The 21,780-nt window shown below is 34.7% G+C and overlaps 1 protein-coding gene across 1 annotated transcript; it reads left to right on the top strand.

Moving 5' to 3' along the window:
• The first annotated feature begins 15,531 nt into the window (after positions 1-15,531).
• On the top strand, positions 15,532-21,780 carry LOC103724279 (two-component response regulator ARR2-like). The gene is made up of 6 exons (XM_008815493.6): positions 15,532-16,050; positions 16,163-16,315; positions 16,408-16,806; positions 17,221-17,297; positions 19,471-20,820; positions 21,212-21,780. The coding sequence occupies exons 1-6, from the start codon at positions 15,885-15,887 to the stop codon at positions 21,284-21,286; spliced, it is 2,220 nt and encodes a 739-aa protein (XP_008813715.3). The 5' UTR covers positions 15,532-15,884; the 3' UTR covers positions 21,287-21,780.

Here is a 21,780-nt window from a genome sequence, read left to right on the forward strand (position 1 = left end):
TATTCAGGTTTCATTGAAAGAAGTTGATTCTGCCACGCTGCCTCTACGAAACAACACAAAAAATTGCCTTTGCTTTGTGCGGTAAATTAGTTACTGTGTCGTGCATGAAATAGATGCTTATACTTTTCATTTCAAGTAAACTTCTAGATTACATGGCTTTATTTTCAGTCAGAACAACTTGTGTGGTGGCTCCTTAAGGTCCAATGTATTAGGCTCTTGCATCCTTGAGCCTGGGCCTGACCTGATCTAATTGGGCTGTGTACCTTTCCACTGTTGCTCAGGTTTAGTTGTGAGTGTTCACATAGCAGTAGAGGTGATGCGCCAATCCATTACTTAACTTGAATTCCTGGCTTCATAGCTATTATCTCTTAGCTTGACAAATAAATTTAGAGTTTTGTTTTCCAGCAAGTTGAACTTTGGATACATGGCTTGTGCTATTGGGGCTCGTGCCTCCTATAGCCTCAACTTCCTCTATATCGAGTGATGGGTCCCTGCAACTCTGATTAATTAGGCACCTTTTTTTGTCTTTCTGATGAAAAATGAGCTAGGAACTTAGAAAAGTTAAAATGTGGAAGTTGAAAAATATCAGACTAAAGCTTAGATGCTTGTGATGGCCAAATATGGTCACCTATTTCTATTATTCAAATGCTGCAACTTAGGATTATTAAGGCAACAGCTATTTACTTTAAAGCTTTCTTGTGGATAGTGACAAAAAAAGAAAAAGACCTATAAAAATTTATGTTTAAAAAATAACGAACAATTTTCTCTCTTAATCCTACCTATTCATGATAAATGCTGAGACTTGGTAAATGGGCCACTAGGTAGAGGATGCTTCGTCATGGAGCATTGCGTAAGTTTTAGGTATAACATTGGTCTAGAGTATATATTTCTTCTGACAACCGTAATCACAGCGACTAAATGAAAATCCTTGACTTGAAATTCCAAAGAAGACTAAAAGCGTATTCTAGAATGAAGTATATTTTTTCTGGAGCAAAGTCGAGTGAGATTACTGCCACAATTAATTCAGTTATTAACATACATTTAGTTGCAATAGGAATCACATTAGGCCATAACTTGATAGTATGACATATTTTGGAGCCTGCTACATGGAAATCTTATAAAATTTGAATCGGTGGCACGGTCCAAAACCCAATGGGCCCAGGCCTATGTACGAATCCTAAATTCTGCTCGTCTCCCTGATTGGGGCCCATCCTAGAAGATCTTCCTGTAGGGCGGGATGACCCAAACACTCCCTTACTGAGATTTCCTTTTTAGGTCTTAAAGTAAATTTGGGATCTTTGATTGGAATGATGTAGAGAAGTTTAGAGCGGTTCCTACGCGGGGAGGACATGCTCTTTTGAGATCTTTGAATTAGATGAGGTTGGGTTTAAAGCTAAATCATTGGCATCCAACATCTAACAAATTTAATGACATGAACAATTCTTAAGTAATGCTCTATTTTTTTTTTTAATTTACTGAAAAATAGTAGTCTTTGCGATACTCATCCATGTAGAGCATTGACAATCTTTATATTATTGTCGATTGCTTCTGTTGTTTGATTTGTTGCATCTTTCTTCTCCAGAAAGTTTATGATAATTTTATGCAAGGAAGATTGCATATTTCAATGCTTGGCCGTAGTTCGCCTCTCTTTTTCTTTTTCCAGAACCAAATGGGAAAAGCCCTACATATCTATTATGTGAAGCTGACTAATGCTCATAGTTCTTGGATCCGACTTTCAGATAAGTGGGAATGGCATGCAGGTATGTGTTTGGCATCAAATAGGTGACCTCCACAAAAATCCCCCCTTGCCACCTAGCAAGAAGATGCAATTAATTTTACAAGTACCGGGAGGTAAATCACGGCTCTATTTCATGGGCCAAGCTCTGTGTCATAATTCAAGACCTCATCCAAAAATTTATCGGAAGATATTATTTGTATTTCTTGATTCTATATAAATACCCAATGTAGATACTTAGTGTATAATCAATATGAGACTAAATACACGATTGCATTGATTCTCACATACTTCTTCCATTTAAGCTCCGGCATCCTTGCCATGCAAATGGTTCAAATTCATTCAATCTAATTACAAGCGCCATAATCGGCCAATGGCTATCCCTAATGAACCTGTGTTGTAGTACTCTTAGTCCGCATAAGTCATAGGCTGGATACATTCTAATACTATTTGTTACAGCTCAGAATTTTATTCAAAAAAGTTAATCAAAAGGTATTATTTAAATCTTTTGGTCTTATATAAGTGCCTAAAATCTACCTAATGCATAGTCGATGTTAAACTAAACACACACTCGTATACATTCTCACACCTTATCCTGACAAGGGCTTGGCGAGGCCATGATGCACATAAGAAACTATAATTTACCTAAAGATGCTGCTCGAGGGTCCAAGAGTTTTTAAAGAACTTAAACTTACGTTTTGTGGTATATGCTTAAGCCCTCTTTCAAATCACAACCAAGTGCATGGGTTCAGCATTGCTCCTTTTATTTTGATTTAATATTATAGAAACATCAAAGTTCTACGACATCCCAAGTTAACCTAACACTTGGTTTGCTTTCATTTGATGTTTCCATCTACCCTTGCGTGGTAGAACCCTCGGTTGGAAGGAGTCAAATAGAAGAGCTCCAATTAGATCAGTGATGAGGTAACTCATGTGGGCTTCCATCCATGTATCCACGTCAGTTCTAAAGTATAGACAGAGGGCCGACGACAAGATAGGCTCCGTGTGCACTTAAGAGATAACGTCACCCGAAGCAATTAAAATAAGCCAATTCCAAGTACTACATCACAAGTTCCGTGCCTCACCGTCCTTAGGAGCGTGGGGCCTCTCTTTTTTGTAATATGGGAGGTCGGATGGGAGGGAGCAGCAAGCCCACTTCCGGCTTCTAACAGCTTGCTTCCGCGAAGAATCTCATCAAGGGGACAGGTTTTGGTGCCACCAGTGTTGGAAAAAAAAATACTGAACCAATTCGGCTGCTGAGCGTGTGGGCTTATTTGGCTTCATTCTGCCTTGATTTTTTATTTTCTTTTTTTTGGTAAAATAGATAGATTAAATCATTGGAGTATAGATGCATACGTGAAAATCAGAAAATAAAATATTTGACAATTGAATGGGAAGATTTGTGGACAAATCCCATAGTTCAGTTCCAATGTGGTTAGCCACATAAGACGCCATCTAATTGATTACACTATTAGCTTATATATATATATATATATATATATGTGTGTGTGTGTGTGTGTAAAGTCTTGGTAGAAAGTAATGCGCACATCATTAGCTAGCAAGCTTCTAGAAGAGGATTTGAAAGCTATCTAATCACTATCGGAAAGTCTCCCTCCAACCGAATGTGGAAAGCTCTCAATGTTTGTGAAAGTTAACCACTCCCATTTCGCACGTAATTACATTATTAGAATTGTCATATCAAAGATTCTGACATCACCTATGTAATAAGGCACTATTAGCACTCCTAATAATAAAGCATGCACCACTAAATGCACCTTTTGCTTGTACGATGCTATTAAAATTGACTTTGAAGAAGCAGAAAGGTAGTGGCTCTCAAAAACATAAGTCATCTATAAAGATGCAGAAATTGCATAAAAAGAATTACAGGTTGCCCTTATTATCAACACACTCTTTGAAATAGTTAGCTGGAGAAACTTGCAAACCTAGATCTTAGGTAGAAGCTTTTAACATAATCAATTTACCACTCTGTCTTATACTTTGGAAAATATGGTCATCTCTAGCCACCTAGATATGATAAGCAATGTAATAAATCAAAATTGCTTCATTTTTACTATTATTACTAGAAATTTTTTTTCTAATAGTTTGGCATCCAATGAGAGATTTGGGAAGGTAGAAGATCCTAGAGAGGAGCTTGCTTCCATTTCTAGGCTGCTATTCTACATTGAAGTATGACATGAGGAGCACACTCCTCCACACCAAGGTATAAATCACAATAGCTCGGTATTTGAAACTCATACTGATGTAAAATATCTCAAGCAATTTTTTATATAAATAGAGCGATCCCACCTATCATGCACATTCAAACATTGCTATGATTTAGTTGGAGTTTAAATAAAAAGAGTCTATAAAAATCAGAAACTTTCACATAATAGAATATAGACCCCATCCCAATCTGTCACTACTATTGTTGCCTGAGATTGCAATAGACAAGATTTTATCTTCTAATCCTTTTGCAAATAGCTGAAAGATAAATGGCAGATTCTATCTCCTTTCTCTGGTAATTATAAGTTCTTTTACCATAAATCATGAAGCACATCAATAGATATACCATTACCAATACACTATATAATGTTAGAAAAAATAATTAGAGCAAAGAAGCAAATCTTCTTCCACAAATTGGATAAGACAAAAAACTAGAAATTATATTTCACCCGCGTAGCTGCTGCTATTATCATTATCATTATTATTATCACTATTATCATTATCATTCTCAAACTATATAAACACAATTTAATATTCAAAAATAATCTTCCTCTGATAACTTCTATTAGATTTTTTAAAAAAAAATATTTAAAATATGCTCGACTGCTATAAAAGATATGGATTCTAATACGGTTAAACTTTATGAATAATGATAGTTCTAATTAGATTTCTTTCTTAAAATATTTGAGACGTGCTACACTTCTATAAATGAAAGATTCTAATAGAATAAGAAAAGAAAAAGTAGAGACTAATTGTAGGGAAAAGAATCACTCATTGCATGCTAGTTTTTGAACGGTAGGTGAAAGAAAATGTAAAATAATCATAAATTAACTACTTTAGGTTTTAAGAATTTAGATTTAATAAAATTATTCTAAATTTAAAATTTTGAGCAGTCACGTTGATCTATACGTGCATTGTAACTAGTTGCTTAAAATAATGGCTAGTTATATGGAGCTTTCATGCAAGAAGTTAGAAGCTTCCCTTTATATAAAATAATTTATTAGTTGAAACCTATCATAATGTTCTCAAATTCAATGTTCCGAAGACTTAGAATGGCAGGTGACGGCTGCTGGGGCCGTTCATGACATGATTTCCAGAGTCTATACTGGCCAGCCAATCTTTTAAATTTAATTATAATAATTTAAAAAGTCTTAAATTATATATCGGTTCAATGTAAAATTATTTTTTTTAAAAAAAGGGGTTTTAAAAAGATTATACATTAACTAAATAAATTTATGAAAAGTATCTTAGTTATTTCTCGGAAATATGTTTTGCTAATTCTGGTAACTTAGAAAATAATAATAAAAAAAAGTTTCATGAAAGGAAAACAAATCTTCTATTTATCAAAAAAATTATTTTAAAAAATAAAAAAAAAAGACAAGCAAACAAATAGCCCTATTTTATGGCATTAGGTGAGCACAGAATGATGATACTATATCATATTTTTTTAAATATATACCTATCTGGTGCTTGCAAACATGAGTCCAACCAAATTATATAGTTTGAATGAATCTCAAGATCTCTATTTGTATTCGTATCACGCTCGTATGTAAAGATATATTATCTCAATTGATGTATATAAATACATCCTGTGATATCAACTAATACAATATGAATGCATTGGATACCATTCTTCGATCGTCCCTTTCTACTTTTTTGAATACATAATTTAATATTGATGGCTAACAGTGATCATTAATGTCATATCGGCCTAGATTTTGATATTTGGGTTCATCATATAGGCAGAGATCTTAAAAATTCTTGATCCTTTGTAAAAAATCCTCGCTTTCCTTCTCAACTTGGTAAACCAAAATTTCAATCCATCTCGGTCTTGGATCACCCACCCAGATAACTGATACCTCTAGTTTCCGAAAATCTTGACTAATTTCTAGGTGGGCAGTTCTTATCCTTGCCTAATCCAGACTAGTTCAAAACACTAACTAATCAAGTGGGAGAACTGGAGAGAAGGTCGACACCAACCCATGGGACCTGCATTTACTTGTCCACTCTAACCTAATTAGCACCTACTTTTCGTCCATTCAAGACATGCCGGCCTGCATGGTCGCGTGGAGCAACCCTAGTGGCTTCGAAGCCCGTTCGTGGGGCACCCACCAACCCAGTGGTTGGCCCGCCCTCGAGGCGACGTACTGGCGGGCACCGCGTGGGCGTTGAGTAACAACGTCACACACGCACGCACGCGCGCGCGCATATACAAGTATGGATGCATACATGCATGCATGTATATATGTATATAGATATATAAGTATGCATGAATATATATATATATATATATATATATATATATATATATATATATATATATATATATATGTATGTATGTATGTATGTATGTATGTATGTATGTATGTATGTATGTATGTATGTATGTATGTATGCATGCATGCATGCATGCATGCATGCAGGCATATATGTATATTAGATTTATCATCTAGAAACTTGTCTATAAATACCATATTGGAAGAAACATAGAATTTTGTCATTATGTATTTGTCCAAACACAGCCGTCGAGTTTCTATAAAATTTATAACTAAAATATTTCTATAAAAGGATAGGGCTAAAAAAAAGAAAAAAGACTTTTCTACTATCACCGTATAAGGTGTTTATGAATAAATAATTATTGATAATGATCAAGCAATACCTATTTTTCTGCTAAATAGAATCTATTGAACACATAATTTGCTTGATACTTTTTATGAATGTCAACTAAGGAAGAGTTGTGCTAAATTACTCAAGATAGCATTGTTTTCGGATGTGACTAGGTTCCTTTCTCTGTCCTTTTTCTTTAACTTACTCTCTTTTTAGTAATTTGGAAGGGTGCTTCTTAGTTTTCTCCCTTAGAACACGCTGAAGGATTCATGTATGTTATTTTTAAAAGTATAGCTTTATATAAAGATCATGCATGCACTTGCTTCTATTTTTTTTTTTTTCTTCTGTTACAATACATGCACCTAAAGACGCGTCAACTTCATGGACAAAAGGGTGGGAGTAAAACTGCATGTGTTGATTGGGATTGACAACTTTTGTATGAACATTTGTTGTAAGAATTTTAGCAGCAATTGATTATGTTCTCCTAACAGGAGTGTGAAAATGTGGCATGTTGAGCGTATCCTACATAACCATTATAAGGCTGAGCAAATTTTGGTGCAGTCACTTCTCAAAGACATTTTCCTTAAATTTTTTTTTTTGTTTTTTTACAATTTGGGAAATGGAAGCATAAGTTCCTTTTGGTTCTCCCGGAAAACGACCTTCTTTTTTTGAACCCATTTATAAAGAACTCCAAAAAATAATTAGAAAAAAGTCTTCTGAATTTTTGCCAAAGATGTCCATTCTTGTCATGCGACCAGTCATATCATACAATCTAATTGTTGTGTCTTTTGCTTTGTATATAGAGGTTATGTGTGGCGGACTATAATATATATTGATATGTGCTTCTTGTAGTTAAATTTGATTACTTTTTTACATTTTTTTTCTTGCCAAAATCTTAAATTATGGTTATTTATAAATAATTATTTGTCGATCTACTATAAACTATTTGACCGTTCAATTTTTCAAAATGCTGATAAAAGCACTTCTAGAGTCTATGTCATGCGCCTATAACACCTCAATCAATAAGTTAATTATTTCATCATTTACAATATTATCTATTTATTGGGGTCATATAACTAAGGCGCTAAGCTAGTGGTAAGCTAGCGCACTCAAATGTAAAAGCAAGAGCTAAAAATTAAATACCACTCACGTTTTTTTATGGACTACTTTTGGTGTAAATTGCGTAGCTGAGATACTTTTTCACGAGATGGATTAGGTATTCCTAAATCATCTAATTTAAGGATATTTTATCTACAAAGAAACTTAAATGATAATTTCCCATCCCTAGTATCTTTTGCTTTCTAAAAGATAATATTCCTTTTTTAATTCATTTGACTACCATATTGTAATTACCATCAAATCATCAATATATAAGAGAAAACTTGTAATAACCTAGGACTTTACCTAAAAAGGCTACCTAGAAATTATTTTTTTAGGTTTATTTGTCTTATATTAGTATCCAAGATCTTCTCGGTAAATAATCAATGTGGGACTAAACACACGTCCGTTTAGATCCTAACTAATAGATATCTAATCATTTATTTAAAGTCTTATCGAACTATGCAGTAAATGAGAAATATAAACATGCATACATACATACATATATACATACATACGTATATATATACATGCATATACATACACATGCACACATATATAGATAGATAAATATAGATATGTTATGTGTGTGTGTATACTAAAATTTATATATTTACTAAACAAGTTTGAATGGCTAATTTTTATCTTCTAAATTCTTTTGTTGAAAGATATTGATTAACTAGGAATATGTTCCCAAATCATTTCTCATCATTTAGCTAGAGTATGATTGCTCCGTTGCACAATTTTTACACATTGGCAGTTTTTAGAGAGTATAATTAGTGAAGTATTTTGATGGTTATCACATTTGTCATTGATTGATTTATTCAGAAAAAGTAAAAAAAAATCTTTAGATGCTACACAAAAGTATGTCTGATAGTTAATGACCATAGAAAGAATGCTATGAGAGATGAAACCCTTTTCACTTTCAATATTTAAAAATTATTTTTTTAAACAATTCATGAGGTTTCCGTAGTATTGCCCAAAAAACTGTGGAAACACCAATCCTTTCAAATGTGTCAAATACTTTAATTAGTAAAGTCTTTTTAACATGTTATTTTTCGTTTATCTATTTAAAATTGTTAATTATCACCATAATTTAATACGCATGTTCCACTCATTCCATAATCAATGACTTTGCAGCACGCCTTGTCCAACTTTTGGAGAGTTATTGTCATCAATCTCATCAGTTATAGAAATTTTTATGTTTCTAAAATAAATTACCAAACTTTCTGCAAACAAGGTAAGTAACAGATTTTTATTTGCTGCACTACTCGGAGCTTATGCAATTTACTAAAAGATCTTTGGTTTTTAAATTTTGTTTTAATTTTTTGGGAGCAGGGTGTTATATGAGGTTCTTCGAACTTGGGAGATGGAGGGTCTGCTTCCTGTCTCTTCCGGGGAAGCAACCTAAGAGTCACTCTAATCAAGCAAGGCATCACATACTATGCAAGTGCTTTGGACAAGCTTTGTTTTGTTCAAATGATGCTAGTCTTTAGGTTGAAACCATTCAAAATAATCTATTGCTCTATTGTATTAATTGGATACTAGCACTAGCACCAGTGGAACCCTCCGTCTATCAAGGGTGAGATAAATAAGAATGGATGATTCCAAGGAACAAGCCACTAAGCCTAAATGTTTGGGTTAGCCATCCATTGCCAACTGGAGTTTGCTTGGTTCGATATGTGACATTTAGGACTCGTTTGGTTCGCAGACAAAGAAGAAAAAAAAGTGTGGTCAATGAAAAAATAAAGAAAGGCTTCTTATTTGGTTGAAGTTTTAAAATAAGAGGGATGGAAAAGTAGTATTCCTCAAGAAATAAGATTCTCATGTTCCATGAAAAAAAAAAAACTCATAAGGGATATGGAAAAGTTACTTTTCCATCAGATAGGAATTAGGATTCTTTTTCCAAAACTACTATTTAGCCATCAAAATCATGAATAAGATCTTTTTCTTTATTGAGGGTATAATAGATATTTTAGACAACTTTCTACGAAAGTAAATGCCCAACCAAACTATGCTATGCTACTTTGAAATGTACCATTTTTTCATGGTCAACTAAACACGCCAAAATTATTTTTTCATGCATCATATTTTCTCAAATTAAATTTTTTTAAAAATATTCTAATGAGAATTTTTTTTTCACGAATTAAGAGAGTCCTTAGATTTCATTGAGAGCAACCTACTCTAGCTACCTAAATGGTTTACTAAATTTTGTCTGGTTGACATGGCTACGGTCTCTATAACTGGCCTTGGAGCTCAATAACAAATGCCTAAAAAGATCCTCATATTTATACAACATTCCCGGGCACTCATAGTTTATTCAATTTGGACAAAGAAATCAGATTTTTCATGATATATATATATATATGGTATGGGGTGATCGTCCTAGGATCAAGGGTGATGTGGATGGAGGTGATGAGATCACCGCGTTTGGTTGCACCATGGTGATCCTACGTGGCGGTGATCTTAAATCACCTCCACTTCTCAAATCACCCTCCAACTTGGTAATAGGATACCCATCCTTGAGGTCGAAAATCCAAGATCACCCCAGAGCAGTGATACTGGGTTAAAGGTTAAAGACAAAAATACCCCTCAAGTAGTAGAAAAATTGATATATCAATATACCATCAATATATTATGTCAATGTTATATATATATATATATTATGTTGATGTTATATATTATATTAACGATATATATTATATTATAATATATTACTAATCATATTATTATCCTATTATTATTGAAGGATAATTTTAAATTCTAGTAGAAATATATTATTATATTTTATATTTATATAATGAAAATATTTAATATATTACTATATTACTTCTATTCACCTTATTTTTCTAATCAAAATAATTATTAGTATTAAAAAAATCTATTATAAGTATAAATAAAAATATTAATTCTATAATGAAAAATAACATATGTTTGTAAGATTAATAATTTAAAGGAGTAATAAATATATTTTTATAGAATATATTAATAATTAATATATTGATAAATATATTAATATCTATATTATAATATATTTTATATGATTAATAAATATATGATAAGGGCTACTAAAAGTAGAATATGTGACATAATTATGGAGCTATTATAGGAATTAGTATATTGACTTACATTTTTAATTCATGAGACTTAAAAATATATAAAAAATTTATCTAAGATATATCAAAGGTATTTGTGGTATTATGTGGTCAGTGATCTTGAATCTCTATATCATACCAACTAAGTTACTCATGGATATCTGAGAATTTTTAATCACTGGATCATGGCCTACCAAACATATTAATCTTAGATCACCGGGGATCAAATCATCAGGAATCTTAGATCACCATGGTGATCCTGTTGGGGTTACCAAACGCCCCCTAGAGGTACTCATAATAGTGACCTTCCAGTGGAGGTAGCTAGCGCCATGATCAACTTCTATTGATTTTACCAATCCAAGCTCACTCCAAACACCTTATAGAAATCTTCAATCAAGTGTGAATAGGTATGAAGCTTGGAATAACTCTTGCGTCTATGAAACAGTATTCAAGAAAGCATAACCAAAGAATAACTATACCGGCTAAACTTGCTTACGACAGGCATAACCATCGTAGAAGGTAGCTGTCATAAGCCATTCGTCGGTAGAAAGGCATTTGATATGCATACTTTTACTTCTTCTTTTTTTTTTTCATGGACACAAAGTGTTATTTTCAAAAGATGATTTTTTTTTTGCTATTCGAAAGTGTAATCAAACAAACAATGGCATAGTTCAATGTACACCCATTTTCACAAGCATGACTTTTACCATTTCTATGCTTTTAATTATAAACTAAATGCAGCCTAAGTGGTTTAAAAAGTTTATTAGTAACAAACTGAACAAATTTTTCTTCTATGTCCTTCACATATGTCTCATGATTTTGTCCAAGGTCACCCTCATACTCATTCAATCCTTCAATGGATCGGCTCCTCCCAACCAATTCGGTCCCACCCGTAGTAGCCCAATATACGGTCCTGCGACTGGACGTCAGTTCCCACTTGGATAGCCTTGTCAGTTCGTACTCCCAGTTTTTTAGCCATCATTCAGTACACGCGTGAATCAATGCGCACACTCGCACATATTCGATTCCCTTAGGTTCACCCCTGCACCGCACCAGTAAAAAAGTAACAAAATATAACGAACACCATAAAACACCCCCACTTCTACACCAAAATATGCATTCCAAACATTCCTCCTTTTTTTTTTTTTCCTTTAAAAAACTAAATCTACTACAATCTCCATAGGGAGGTTTGAGCGCGAAATAAGTTGAGCAAATATACCAAACACGGTGATCATATTATCTCTGATAGAATATTAAGCTTTGAAGGTCGACTATATTATCATTGAAAGAGATCCAGTAATAATGATCGGTTAGATTTAGAGTTAACTAGGTGCTAATAAATTTATCTGTTCTTGTTTGATGTTTCGAGAAATTTAAAAAAATATAATTTTTGGATGACTTCATATGTCTATTGTAAAATGAATAGTACTATTAAGTGATTTTTATTTTTATTTTTATGATGGAGTATTTTGGAAGGATACTTTAGACCCAATTGTTAGAATTTTTATTGTGCTTTATGGTACTTTATTTTTTTCAATATATTGGATATATTTATATTAGAAATAAATGATCTGTTCGTCTTATCAAACTAACAGAAAATATACGGAAAGTTTACGGAAATGAAGCGCGTCAGATGTTGGCACGTGTAAATGGCGAGCGCTTTCCGCAAGAACCCACGGAGAGCGAGCCGGGAGGAAAAAGAGAGAATATACTGCTCCCAGTATGATGTACCGCGGCGAATCGTTGGTCTCGGGTTGAGGAACCCTGGAGGTGCCACGTGTCCAACTTAGAGTCGCCGCGGGTGCGTTCGAGCCCTCGCAAGGCCGGCGATTGAGGTTCGGAGTCGTTCGTTAGAGTGCGCCGCGGTAAGTGGAGAGGGGCGTAAAAAGGAGAGCGGATATCTGGACCTGGATATGGTCAGTTCCGTTGACACCGTGGGCGTCACGGTAATAACTTTTTCTTATTTTAAAATTTTTACCTTCCTTTCACTTTTACCACGCTTACAAGCTAAATTAGTTTCCTAAAGCTAAAGCGAGTTTGTGATTGCTGCCATTGACTAACCTGTATGGTTTAAAACTATAAGCAAGTATTTTCTAGAAAGTAAATAAATATATGGAGGACTCAAATTTTGGAAAATAGATTGATTAATCATGATATTAAGGGAAGGATTACTATATCAACATGACATTGAGGGGAGAGTTGGACACCGGATTTGGAGCAGAATTCAAGTTTTTTTAAAAAAAATAGACTTAGTTGGCCCGCCGTAACCCATTGGCATTGCATTTTTTTTTCACTTATATCATATTCATTTGTTAAACTATATAGTAGTTTGTTTATGTCAAACTTAAGATGGAAGCTCATAGTGAAAGCCTCATCAATTAGGAGACGTTTGGTATAGGGTGATTGTCCTAGAATCAAGGATGATATGGGTGGAGGTGATAAGATCACCCCGTTTGGTTGCACCATGGTGATCTTATGCAGCGGCGACCCTAAATCATCTTCACTCCTCAAATCACCGCTCAACTCGGTGATGGGATATCCGTCCTTGAGGTCAGAAATCCAAGATCATCCTAGGGCAATAATCCTAGGTTGAAAATTAAAGACAAAAATACTCCTCAATTTAGCAAAAAAATTGATATATCAATATACCATCAATATATTATGTCAATGTTATATATATTATAATATATTACTAATCATATTATTATCCTATTATTATTGAAGGATAATTCTAAATTATAGTAGAAATATATTATTATATTTTATATTTATATAATGAAAATATCTAATATATTACTCCTATTTATTTTATTTTTCTAGTCAAAATAATTATTAGTATTAAAAAAATCTATTATAAGTATAAATAAAAATATTAATTCTATAATAAAAATAACATATTTTTATAAGATTAATAATTTATAGGAGTAATAAATATATTGTTATAGAATATATTAATAATTAATATATTGATAAATATATTAATATTTTATTATAATATATTTTATATGATTAATAAACATATGATAAGGGATACTAAAAGTAGAATATGTGACAAAACTATGAAGCGGAATTAGCATATTGACTTATATTTTTGATTTATGAGAATTAAAAACACATAAAAAATCCATCTAAGATATATCAGGGGTATTTGTGATATTATATGGTCGGTGATCTTAGATTTCCGTACCATGCTAAATAAGTTACTTATGGATATTCGGAGATTTTTAATCACATGACTATGGCCTATCAAACACATTGATCTTAGATCACTGGGGATCAAATCACTCCAGCATTCGGATCACTTGAGAACTTAGATGATCGTGGTGATCCTGTTGAGATTACCAAATGCCTCCTTAATTTATGCCAATTTGAAAAGGAAAAATGGGGCTAAGTATTTTAGCCACTACTGCATTCCTTTGATTTTTATCAATCTTCCTATAATAACATATATTGACAGATCGTTTTATAAAACAAAGTTGTCTTCGTGCTTATAAAATTATCTTGGAGGTGTTCAAAGGGAAAGGGCGTTCTAGAATTTGTCTTATGAAGACCAAATCAATTATCAACCCACAAGTAAATTGAGCAGCAAATTACCATTTAGAGAATCATTAATTGTCAACTCATTGCCTAAATTGATGTCAAGGACCATTGAAATTTGCTCTTATGTAAAGTCTCAATAAGCCAACTCTTAGAAATTACAATATTTAAACTTGCATTAGTTTCTCTCTTTTTTTTAAAAAAAAATCTGCATCAGTTACCAAATGTGCACGCACCATGGAACTTTATGTTATCGCAGTTTTCACATGCATCCCCTATAAAAAATATATATCACTATAAAAATTATAAAATAAAGATAAGTAATAAAATATTAGAATATTTAAGTATATCATCCTTCTATGCATCATGATTCACTTGCTTTTACGATATCACCAATGGGTACACTTTCTTATGACTATTAATTTCTTTCGCATTCATTTGCTCATAACAAATTTGATTATTTATGAAGGGGGCTGCATGTGCCAATTCTCCAAGATGCCAAGAAATTTGCTGATATGGTCAATTCACCACATGCTATAAATGGTGCACGAGGGTAGGGATGTAATTGAAATGAGCTAGAGGCTTAAATTTGACTTAATTCAAAATACTCGAGCTCAAAATTTAACACGAGATCGATCAAGCTTTAATACTTAACTCGACTCGACTCGATAAAAAAAAAATAATACTCTAGATCGATTTGATTTGACTCGAACCAAGCTGCTCGAATTTGATTCTTGGCCATAATTAAAAATACAGCTAAAACAAAATATAACAAAATATTATATTTAAAATATTAAATTAATATTATAATATAAAATAAAATATATTATTATTATTATTAATATATACATATATATATATATATATATATATATATATATATATATATATATATATATATATATATATATATATATATATTTGATTAGGTTTGGAAGCCTTCGAATTAAGTATTTGGTTGCTTGAGCTAGACTTGAAAAATTATCAAAATTATTTGTTTTGAACTCGAGCCCGATAATAGCTGAGCTCAGGCTTGAATCCGAGTGGAGACGGCACCTCCAAGATAAAGGAGTTAAATGTAAAAAGCATATTTTTAGACGTAGAGTAGGGAGCAAATGGAAACGAATAATTCCCACCTCTGACGACCCGTAGGATTGGAAATATTAAGCCATTCTTATCTTTCTTTTTTTTTTTGGTGGAACCATTCTTATCTAAAGTAACGGCGTTTCGTTTCACAAATTGGAGAGAGAAGGGAGAGAGAAGAGCGAATACGGTTGGCCGGTTGAGAGAAGCGAGCTGGCTCCTCCCCTCTTATCGGGGATAGAGGTTGGAGTCTAGAAGAGAGAGAGAGTCGATAAAAAAAAAAAGCTGAGAGAGAGAGAGAGAGAGAGAGAGAGAGCAATCAAACAGAACAAGTCCAACCGAGCGGAGCAATCAGTCCAACAAGCGCCCCTCTTTTCTCTCTCTCTCTCTCTCTCTCTCTCTCTCTCTCTCCTTGGATCTTAAATCCACCTCCAAAGTCTTCTTCGTAGTATTCTCTCACGGATATCCTCTGGAATCTGGGTTTCTCGGATGCTGGATTCGGAACGATGGAACCCAGCAGAGCAGCCGCATCCACGGCGAGCTCGGGGAGGCCGAGGAACGCCCTCAGGCCTCTGTCTGACTTCCCGGCTGGCCTCCGGGTGCTGGTCGTCGACGACGATCTTACCTGTCTAAAAATCATCGACAGAATGCTTCGCAAATGCCTCTACGACGGTATCGCTACCGGCTCTTTTTGTTCATCGATATCAATCTAATTCTCTGATTCGGTACTTTATGCGCCGACATGGTTTGTGCTCTCTTTATGATTCGAAGTGATTTGATGCAGTGACAGTTTGCTCGGGGGCGGCGGCGGCGCTGGCGATGCTGCGGGAGAAGAAGGGAGAGTTCGATCTGGTTCTGAGCGATGTGTACATGCCGGACATGGATGGTTTCAAGCTGCTCGAGCACATAGGCTTGGAGATGGACCTTCCCGTTATCAGTAAGTAGCCTTGTATGCGGATTAGCTCGAGGTTTTTTGCGAAGTCGCAGGCGGGTTTTTGATTGGTCTTTCTTGTTTTCATCGATGCCCAGTGATGTCGGCTGATGACGGGAAGGATGCGGTCATGAAGGGAGTTACTCACGGCGCCTGCGATTACCTTATAAAGCCGCTGAGTATGGAGGCGCTGAAGAATATATGGCAGCACGTGGTGAGGAAGAGGAGGAACGAGTTGAAGGAGTTGGAGCACTCGGGAAGTGCAGAGGAGAATGACAGGAAGAAAAGAGCTCCGGAAGAAGGGGACAATGCATCCTCGGGGAACGAGGGGAGTTGGAAGAACGTGAAGAGGAGGAGGGACGAGGAGGGGGAAGTGGTGGTGCAGGAGGAGGTCGAGGAGCGCGAAGATCATTCGACATTGAAGAAACCAAGGGTGGTTTGGTCTGTCGACCTCCACCGACAGTTTGTCGCTGCCGTGAACCAATTGGGCGTCGACAGTAAGAAATTTTTTTTTTTCTTTGTTCCTATTTGACATTTGATGTACTAATTGGTTTTCCTTTCTACGGGTCAATCCAATTTTAGATAGTGAAAATTATTAAATTATCCGTGATATTAGATTTCATCATTGGAAATTAATTAGGGTAATTATGGATTCTAGAATGAGAAGTTCTCTTAAATACACTAATTCAGCTGAAACTTTGAAAAGAATCTACAATAGAAGTTCTCTTAAATGCACTTATAGGGAGGAGACCTTCGTGAAGATGAAAAGAGATTCTTTTCCAAGTTTCAGTTTAATTAGTGTATTCAGATGCTTAAAAAGCTTCCCTTCTTACCATGTGACTGTTCAGTCTTCCTAATTTTTCCGGCTTCATTGTTCTACATTCTTTTTTATCATGCCCGGTATCATGCAGAGGCTGTTCCCAAAAAAATCCTTGAGTTGATGCATGTTCATGGACTTACTAGAGAAAATGTTGCGAGCCACCTGCAGGTACAGTAGCTAGTTCAGAAGCTTGAACTAATACATTTTGTATGTGATAGTCAAACTTCTTCACATATATTTTACCTGTTTTTAAGCTCGACTTTACTTGCATCTCTCTCATGGACTAGCATGTAGGACTTCAGATGCTTATGTTCTGACTTGCAGATATTGATTTGCATATATGGTCAATTTTAAGATTACTAAAATCATCAAAGTGCCTTCAGTAAACTAATTTTATGAATTCAGTGGATGTAATGTTTTGCTATTCAGTATAAATTCAATATTTTTTTTTCTGATATTTGATAAGAGAGTATTACAGAGTTAATGAAAAAAGGGCCAAATGTCGTCTGCATAAAAATGACTTTAAACATCTGGCATATGGATTGAATTGGATGCAACTAGATTCGTCTACTTAATGCTCTTGCATGTTGCATGACTGTTTGTAACTGAACTTATTGAAAAATCCAGCTGCTATTGTCCCATAAAATATAAACTGTTCTATCTTTTGCCATTTAATGAAGGCATAGCAGAGATACCATCAGCAATTTCTAGTTCATGAAACAACATTGGTTTACTAATTTCTCTGATGAAGATATATAGGAATTTTCTTCCACTCCTGGACACCGAACAATCTCATCATAAAAATAGTGCTAAGCTACTTGTTATATCAAATTTGTTTAATAATCTCAAAAGGTTTATAGGAGACCATAGGTATTGCTCATATGACCGTTTGGCAAAATTTTCACCATCTTATAATGGTATTTTGGTTGGTTTAGTAATTATCTTAAGAGTTTCTCTAGATACATCAAAAGAAAATAGGTGTGGATCAATTGATTTTCTGATATTTTTGAGATGCAGTGCATATGCACATTTAAGATCAAGGAAACTTGGTAAACACCTTATTAATGTGATGAGGAGAGAAAGAGTCGCTTTAAACCCACAGAGAAGTGCAAGGAACAAAATGAAAGACAAGAAAGAATTTCAAATGTAGCGAAAGGATCCCAATGAGAATACAGAGGACACCCATTAACTGTAAGACTAGTGCTTCTTCTGATGAATATCCAAAAACTTTGATTCATTAAGATTCCCTAAAAAAATAATTTAATCTGTTTCCAAACATTTTATAGCTTGCATCTGGAAAAGGCGCTGCAATGATTTAGACTATTTTTCGTTTTTTCTTTGAGGGGGGTGGTTGAGGAAAAAAGTCACGCATATATCTCCATACATAGTTGGTCAGAGATTTTACAAACCCTAAATGTTTATGTGGACTTCTAAAAGAGATCAGTGATTTTCTGTTTGTTCCTTGATAAGACAAATGGCGTACTCTCGATCAACCATCATCTTGGAAGGTTTTCTGCTTGGATTATCCTTTCCAGAATAGTTGAGTTGGATCTTACGCAATACCATTGAAATCCAACTTTTTCTGTGAGGAACATCGAGACCCCTCTTATGCTAAGAGCCTTCATAAAGAATAAGAAAACATAAACCATTAACTCCCCACCTTCAATTTCTGGTATCCTAGACCCTGTAGATGTAATCGAAGATAAAAAGTTTATTTACCTCCCAAATCCCCTCCTTCATAATTCATCTTTCTAAATATAGATATGCAAAGCATGCTACCATTGTACATTTGGTCTATCCAACCAGTAGTTGAATGCTTGTCTTTTAGCCGCCAATATATGAATAAAGACAATTTTTTTAAAAAAATCTTTAGCATGAACTCTTTCTCCAATCATGTATTTGGATGTGTATTTCTCATTTTTATCTTCATATTTGCAGTGAAACCTGTCATATCATGGTATCAAGGGCGGAATTCTAGTGATAATATCATATACACTGAATTGTTTTATTAGGTCAATCAAGATAACTCCATAGAACTGCAAGAATATTTGTGCTAATTATTTATATAGATGGTTGGTGTTGTTTGTGCGAAATTGTTGCTTTTTTTATTAAAAAAATCTCTCTTTGATATTCTCTATCCGGAGCACGTTGAGTCACATGCTTCACTTATGATCATTTCATTCTGCATGAGCGTTTTTATACATTTGTTACCAATTCTTGATATTCAGCATGTCTATTTAGTTAATGGCATCTTCTTGATGTACAAAGTTCCCTTTTTTGTGTCATTATACGAAAAGTCATTCAGCGATAGTACATTGACAAATCTAATGATGCACAACAGAAGTACCGATTATATATGAGGAGAGTAAGTGTACCGCAACATCAGGGCAGACTTGATACACCATATACAGGGAGTTCAGAAGCAACATTTCGTTCAGTTGATTCATTTGATGGGTTTGATCTTCATTCTCTTGCTGTTTCGAGTCAGCTTTCACCACAAAGTCTTACTACTCTACATTCAGCGCCTAGAAGAGTTACAAATACTAGCATAGGCATGTCTTCCGTTGATCAAATGGGTTTCTTCAATTCTAGTGCACAAATATCTAATGCTTCAAACATAAGGCCTCCGTTGATGCAACAAATTAACAAGCAGCAAATGAACTTCCCTTCTGGACCCTCCACCAGCATGGAGTCAAGGCAGCTTGGTCAGTCACAACAACTGATCCAATCATATGGAAATATGGGACTGCAAGCCAGTGAAGGAGCATCAGTTCTTTTGAACCTACCATCTTTACTAAGAACAAGCACCTCATTCCCTGGAGGCTCCATTAATGCAAACCTGAGTAATTCTTCAGTTATGCAAATGACTCATCGAGGACAGCAATTTTCTCTATCTCAGCAACGGAATCAAATACATGCTAGTATGCCACAACTGCCACAAACAAGGGGACTGATACTAAATGGAATTGCAGGTGAACATGATTCAAGGCTCCCGACAACCATCGGACAAATTCTTTCAAATGAGGTTTCAAGTCATATCTCAGGAAGAAGTGGGAGTAATATGAATGTGGACACTTCATTGCCTGGAGGCTACATGAATGCTTCTTCATATGGTGCAGTTTCTCATGCTTTGTATGCCGATTTTCCTAATAGCTGCATGAATGAATCAACAGGAAGTTGCTATCCTCTTGCACGTAGTGTAGGAGCAACCAGTCTCACTTCAACTGCTATGCCTCCAGTGGGAGATGTCGAAGCATTAGGTAATTCCACTGGCCTAAGAGGGGCGAAGGACTTTGTTCCAAATTATGATCTATTTAGTGAACTTCATCAAAGTAAAAGTCAAGACTGGAAGCTACAGAATATAAATGTTTCTTACCCCTCAGACCAACACCTTGGCTCCAAGCAAAGCAATATTGCCTTTGGTTCTCCATCATTGGCTCATCAAGATTCAAGTGCTACTGTAAAAGATGGGAGTAGCAGGAATACGCGCACTGTTAGGAAGGAGATATTTTCAGTAAGAACAGAAATTGGACATGAGAAAGGAGAGCGCATTGCTCAGCGCAATAGAACCATTCTTGTTGAAAATTCTGTCAGACTAAAGTCTGAAGGCATGTCAGATCCTAGGTATCAAGATGTGCTTTTTGATGACAATATTATACAAAATGAGCTAATGAATGTTGTTGGAAAGAAGGTTAGTATTCTTTTACATCATCTTTATATAAATATGTTGAATAAATCATCCATTTCATATTTTGTCTTTGGTGGTTTTTTCTGTAACTATTGGTTTAATTATTGAACACCATGAACCATAAAGCTTTGCTTCTCCACATGTTTTTTTCCTCATATGAATTATCTTAGATTTCTTGTTTGATACATCAAAAAGTTATCTTCGATTCCTTGGCGTATCATTAATTTGGGAGGAAAAAAACTTTAGTAGCTCTGGAGCCTTTAATTGCTTGTGGAAGATGTTCATTGCATAAATATCTCGGGATGTATTTTCTCTTCATCTTTTCTTTATTTAATATGTACATGTATTGTTTTAGATATTTCTGTCTCACATTGAGGTTTTGGTTAAATTTCAGCAGCAAGAAGGGGTTGTGCAGGTTGATCCTGAGCTTAATTTTGATGGCTATTCCTTGGATAACATTCCATCGTAGCTCACTGGCTTCCTCCAAATGATGCCGCCACCTATGCGCTTCCACAATAAATTCCATAAACTGCTGTCGCTGTCAGGATATAGAAAAAATCCAGAACTTTTGTCTCATGGCCGTCCTCTTTCCCTCATTCTGTCACTTCGGCGACTGTTTGGAAACCATGTCCAGAAAAGAGAGTCCAGATAAAAGTTCTGGAGAGTGGCATCAATCACAAAGACAGGATTGTGCAAAGATGACGGCCAGTATGCAAAGGCATACCTGAAAAGTTTTGAACTTTTGCTTGCTCTAACAAGATAGACCCGGTTTAATGGAGGTTGTGAATTGTGTGGTTGTGGTGTGATCGAGTTTGGTAGTTGGGCAATAGGAGCCTTTAAATACTCTCTTCAATATTTGAGGGGAGTATCTCCTAGCTTCAATAACTAATCTTGTTTCTTTTAGAATTACAATTTTCATGTACAGCTTTCTACTGATTTGTGAAGATGTGGTGCTTTTATTTA

This window comes from Phoenix dactylifera, chromosome 8 (genome assembly GCF_051530095.1).
Source record: "Phoenix dactylifera cultivar Ajwa chromosome 8, Ajwa_hap1_PhDact_Kaust_v1.1, whole genome shotgun sequence".
Classification (NCBI taxonomy): Eukaryota; Viridiplantae; Streptophyta; class Magnoliopsida; order Arecales; family Arecaceae; genus Phoenix; species Phoenix dactylifera.

Bases quoted from the DNA above. Each gene is read 5' to 3' on its own strand.
- LOC103724279 (XM_008815493.6), top strand. From the start codon at position 15,885: ATGGAACCCAGCAGAGCAGCCGCATCCACGGCGAGCTCGGGGAGGCCG. The intron at 16,316-16,407 runs GTAAGTAGCCTT...ATCGATGCCCAG, and splicing joins GATGGACCTTCCCGTTATCA to TGATGTCGGCTGATGACGGG. The intron at 20,821-21,211 runs GTTAGTATTCTT...GTTAAATTTCAG, and splicing joins TGAATGTTGTTGGAAAGAAG to CAGCAAGAAGGGGTTGTGCA.